General features: G+C 34.6%; 1 protein-coding gene across 1 annotated transcript; it reads left to right on the top strand.

Annotated features, from left to right (window-relative positions):
* LOC113396035 (insulin-like growth factor 2 mRNA-binding protein 2) lies at positions 1 to 2,301 on the top strand. The gene is made up of 3 exons (XM_026633809.2): positions 1 to 289; positions 389 to 446; positions 2,208 to 2,301. Exons 1-3 carry the CDS (start codon positions 85 to 87, stop codon positions 2,299 to 2,301), a joined length of 357 nt encoding a protein of 118 aa, XP_026489594.2. The 5' UTR covers positions 1 to 84.
* Positions 2,302 to 5,735: the final 3,434 nt, after the last annotated feature.

Genomic DNA, 5,735 nt, shown 5'->3' with positions numbered 1-5,735 from the left:
ACGATCCATCGGACACGTCACTCACCGTACAGCTTTAACTGTTTTCCATAGTACAGGAATCATAAAACCCAGATAACAGCCAGCATGAGTGAACAATTGAAAACTGTTTCGGCGATGAACAAGCTATATATCGGTAATCTTCCAACCGAAGCTGATGAGGAAGCAGTACGGCAGTTGTTTGCGGAGCATAACTTGACGGTTGCCGAAATATCGGTCAAACGCGGAGGATACGCCTTCGTCGACTTCCCCGATCAGTCAGCAGCTGACCGAGCCATCGATAAACTACATGGTAAATATATGACTATCACAATCTACAATCCTAAGTAATTAATGTAATGCTTTTTAAAAAGTAATAAAGATTGTTACAAATCAAAGTAATTCTTCCTAGGTTACTCCTACTGCGGACTGCCTTTGGTTGTGGAGCCTTCGGTCGCGAACAAAAAAATGTAAGTTGAAACCAGTCAAATTTTATTTACATCGATATTTGATATTTGACTTATTTAAGTATATTTATAAAAAGTATTATAATTTATCTCTAAGTAGAAAATCTTAGAATCTTATACAGGTACACTACAACATATGTGATATAAACTCGATTCATATATTCTACACAAATTTCAAGTAATAATTAACATATAAGCTAAAATAATATAATAAATAACGAGATATATTTAATTGCGATAATCAATAGTTATTCTTTGTTAGTTTTATTTAACATCGTCACATTTGTAAAAAAATACCGAAAATTATGTACTTTATTTAAATGTATAGCGACGCTAAAAACTGTTGTTATCAACCCAATGAAGCTACATTGCTGTCTGGGTTCGTAATAAGATATAAAAGTGCAACTTAGGTAATCGGATAAGATGAGTCAGTTGTTTTGGTTTGCGATGCGGGTCGCGGACTGAGAAAGACTATACAAGTAGTGTTACCAGCTTGGGGTTTTTACCCTTATAGCTAACAATCTAAATTAAATCTCGATTAAAGTTTTTTTTTTAAATATAAATAATATACAAGGACAGCGAGTCATTTAATTTTAGACAAGACTAAAGTAATTCAGCAAATTGAGCCTTATCTTAATAACTGCGAAATTTAATTATCGTTTTCTTGAACAAAAAATTTGCAAAAGTCTAAGGGTAAAATATTTAGGAGATTGAAAACACCACACAAGACGCCCGCAGGCATCTCGATCATTCTGCTGTTCTCGGCGAGTTTCGGAGAAGGTCGTGTGTTTACCTGCTCCGATTAAAAAACGCATTGTCCTCGCTTAAACAATGCTTCAATGGAGCCCAGAAATATCTAGAACCGACGCTCTAGCTCTACTATAAACAATGTCCACGTGGCATTTTAAGTTTGCAGTACAATCATTGATTTATATGAATCCTGTACTTGATTTAAGTTAAGTAATGGCTTTTTTAACGTGGTAATCTTGATATAATTATATTTCTTTTGTTAACTATCTTTTGATGTATATTTAAATGCTTCTGTGAAACATTGAATATCTACATGAACAAAATGAGAAATAAACATTTTTCAAGAATAGGCTCATACAAGCTGGCGTGAATACTCATTTTACAAATGTATGTAATATAAAACCGGTTCGGAATGTAGATTCTACAGTTTAGAATCGACAAGATACTTGATAAGCAGTATTTTTATATGGATTAGTGTAAATACATATTTTAATTATTTACCATTAAATATAGAATTATATGAATTAAATGCCTAACATGTTTGAGAAAATTATTATTTGAATTATTTATTTATTCTTATTTTGATTTAACTGTTTAATATTACGAAATTATTAAACAGAGAGACGTGCTTAGATGGCTTTTTATATTTATTTTAATCACAGGTGACTGATTTATGTGTAATGGCATACAACTGTCGCAAAAATTGCAACGGCTTACAATGCTATAGAAACCATGGGTCGTATTATGCCACATCGGAACTAATTAAAGACACCCTTGTCATAACGGTCTCTTGAATAAAAAATTAACAAACCTAGTTTGTGAAGTTAATTATTCAACACAAATAATTATTTATTTATCTATTATATTATTATTTATTTCCGTTTAACTCGTTTTGATACAAGTCTAATATAATTTCGAATATTAATCAAAGAGATCAGAATTTTTGTTGCAATTTAGAATTTAATGGTAATTGTATTTAATCCCTAAACATATTTTGAATTATTTGTTTCGCAGCGTGAACGTGCCAAACTTACAAAGTGCGAGCGCTATCCAGTTGAAGGATACCAGCAATGACTCTTCAAATGCAGGAGGCGGGGGGTGGCGGTAAGTACCCTTACAGTTACAATCTTAAGACATCGTGTGTTACTCGTGTTACAAGTAAAGACGATTACTTTATCGAAAGTCAATAATTAGTATTTGAACTCGGCGATCGAAGCCAATCTAGCGCTAGGGTTTGTCTTGATTACGTCTGTGAAAACCAGGCTAAGTACGAAACGTGGTCCAGATCAACCGGTGGGAGACAGCAACCACCCTTCGCGAAAACTGCGGCGGCTCAATTGACCACTTGTTGCGCGCTCACTCGCTTGCTCTCTCTGAACTTGTTGCAGTTCACTTTTACGCTCGGTTCTACGCATTCTTTGATTGTTAATACTAACTTGACTGAAGGCTACTTTTAGCCCCATTCTGATTCGTTTAGTGTGCTCTTTTACATGCGATTAGAACGAACTTTTAAGTATTGTGGCACACACATACGATGTTTGTGTGTGGTTTGATTTGTAGGCTTATGTAACAATACCACATAATCTATTACAATATCAAGAAAATTTTTACTCAAAACCGAATAGAAATATTTTTTACGAAAAATAATAATTTTCAGATTTTATTTGAAACACTCATATTTTGAACGATTAATCTGATATGTAATAGATTTTAAAATACTAATATTATAATGAAATTAATCAAATTCAACAATACAATATATAAAATGCTGTAAAGGAGTAATTGTACGATTAATAAAGTATAACTAGTTCGCTCAAAAGCGGTATCAGAACGCTTGCGGCGCCGGATATGACAAAAACAAGCTAACAAGTAGTAACAAATAGTTGCGCTTTGGCGTTTTGTAGAGGGAAGAGGAACACATGAACACTAGTAATTTTCCTTGAATGCCTCTGAGCTGGCAACAAGTTTCAAAAGGGGTTTTAGTTCTCTACACGTGTTCTCGGCAAATGTTAAGTGATCGTTGCAGATGTGATATCGGCGTGTACACATACCGCGCCAACCGGCTCATATCTACGCCCTTTTCCGCTGCGTCCCCCCGCGCCTGCTCCCTTCGCGGCGACCCTCACCTCACGGGAACGTAGCGTAAGATCACAAATCAGTAGGGTTAGCTCTTTTGTCATCTTCCAACTGAATTTAATTTAAAATGTTAGGACCGTTGCGGGAGAGCTGTCAGGTTTCTCTTTTGTCATATTGTGCTGGGCACTCTTATCTAACGGTTAAATGTATTCCAATCTTTTTATGCCCTATAGATGTACAACTACCGTCTTAAGCATAATAAAATATCTAATGCTCTCACGTTCGTTACGCGAGGGGATTTGCCAGGGCTAATTCCTATTATTAAGTTTTTAAAGCGGTTAAAGTATGTCTTTATAAACATTTTATTAGGAAATAAAGAAAATAAATATCAATATAGTTTGACACACATTTGCTGGCTGTTAGCGTAAAAAATTGTGAATTAGTCGTAGGGTACGATCGTAGTGAGCGTAGTAAAATGGTGTGCTACAATAGTAGGCGCGGAGGGCGGCCGGGCGTGGTAGTGACATGGGATGAGGATGGGGGTTTCGGGCGAGGCGGGCTCGCTGCCACGTGACGCATCTCGCGATCGATACCAGCAGTCACGCTGTACCGTCCGGCTCCCCACCACACCGCCACCATGCCGCCGCGACCGCCTTTGCAGATGCCACCTAGACTACCCACTATTCTTGAAACTCCCACTACAATTCAATTTGTGCCAAATTTCTCATTCAACTACTCTTATGAGATTATTAAGGTGTTGCAGTACAACACCTGTGGAGTTCCACTATCACTTTTCTAATACTTTACAATATTACCATTACCAGGAATAGAAAAGTTTTAATTTTAATTCAAAAATAGTATTTCATGTGTAATATCATTATTACAAAATAAACGAACGTAACGGTTTTTTCCCACCGCACTTAGGTAACCCAAATCATTCTTATCGTCACAAGGGTAAAAATAAAATGCGAGGCTTAGATTCTGCCCTAAATTCTGCAACAGCTCTTATTGTTATATGCGCTTTCTGATATTCATTGTCAAATATTGCGCATCTGTAGCCAAAATTAGCACCTGCCGATATGACGCAGTATTGAATTTGACCTTAAGATTTGAATTCGTTGACCAATTTATTACTATTTACTGAGATCCTATAATATCAAATAAGAGGTTAAATAAATTCATTTACAATACTCTCTATTCATTCTTTATTATTCAATATAATATTATTATTATTCTATATCTAATAAAAATAATCCTCACTACCTAAACTAATTCACGAGTCTAATTTTACCCTCGCATTTACGAGTATACAATCTTATTGTCATGGGTTGTATACAATTTTTTTTAAGCGACTGCTGTACTTTGTTGGGCCCCTGTAATAAGTATAACGTAATTGTGGAGCAGCCATATGTCATTATTAATGTGTGTGTTTCTGAAATTAATAAAGAGACTAAAGTAATAACTTTCTCTCATCGTAGAAACGATTCAATTAATATGAATTAGTTATTATACATAATACTTATTAATTATGAATCTGCTGTTTGGCTGACATAAAAAAGAGCGTTTTAAGTTCGCGATTTAGATATAGATTGTAAATTTGTTAAAAATTCATACAAAGCTATAATTCACACAGACCTCGATCTTTCACCTAAAAGTTGAAATTTCCAAAACATTTTTTTAGTAAACGTCATAAAATAAACCCATGTTCTAATTTCTAGACTAAGATTTAGCTGCGTGTGACACCGTCTTTAGTAAGTCTATAAATGGTCGTTAGACAATATACGCACTTATTGGCTTTACAATATTGTAGGCGATTTAAGACGTAGAACAAAATATATTACAATTGAAAGTTATACCTTGCTGAAAAAGTACCAAGATTTATGCAGTTAGATCGTGCTTTTTGGCTTTTGCTTTCTACACGCACGTGCTCAGTTGCACAAACCAGTTTGTATAAGTAAGCGTGAACTGATACTGGAGCGTGTAATTCAAGCGTTTAAAAAGAAAAGACCTTGCTTAAATACATTTCTCATTCAGATTTTGACTGTTTCCCTCCACGTTTTTGAATAACTTTTTTTAAATCCTCAAGAAAAGCAGGTATTGTAAAAAAACAATAAATAATCTAATCTCATCGCCGAGCACGAGATGAATTATAAACACAAATTAAACACATGAAAATTCAGTGGTGCTTGCCTGGGTTTGAACCCGACATCATCGGTTAACATGCACGCGTTCTAACCACTGGGCCATCTCGGCTCTAAAATAACTAAAACACAATTAACCAGTACTTAAATTATATTTACTGGGAATTTTTTTTTCTTCTGTTACATTTTCATAATTTCATCGCGATATAGAAAGTACATTTACAAGAGCTTTTGACGTTTACTTGTTATATTCGAATAATTTAATTAAAGTAGATTTTTATGATGACAAATAAATAATATATAATTTTATAGCTCGATGAATAGT

The sequence above is a fragment of the Vanessa tameamea genome, chromosome Z (assembly GCF_037043105.1).
Source record: "Vanessa tameamea isolate UH-Manoa-2023 chromosome Z, ilVanTame1 primary haplotype, whole genome shotgun sequence".
Lineage (NCBI taxonomy): Eukaryota > Metazoa > Arthropoda > Insecta > Lepidoptera > Nymphalidae > Vanessa > Vanessa tameamea.
This window is presented reverse-complemented; position numbering and strand designations above follow the sequence as displayed.

Excerpts from the sequence above, each read along its gene's own strand:
- LOC113396035 (XM_026633809.2), top strand. The coding sequence starts at position 85 with ATGAGTGAACAATTGAAAACTGTTTCGGCGATGAACAAGCTATATATC. Across the intron at positions 290-388 it reads AGCCATCGATAAACTACATG|GTTACTCCTACTGCGGACTG; the intron begins GTAAATATATGA and ends AATTCTTCCTAG. Across the intron at positions 447-2,207 it reads TCGGTCGCGAACAAAAAAAT|CGTGAACGTGCCAAACTTAC; the intron begins GTAAGTTGAAAC and ends TTTGTTTCGCAG.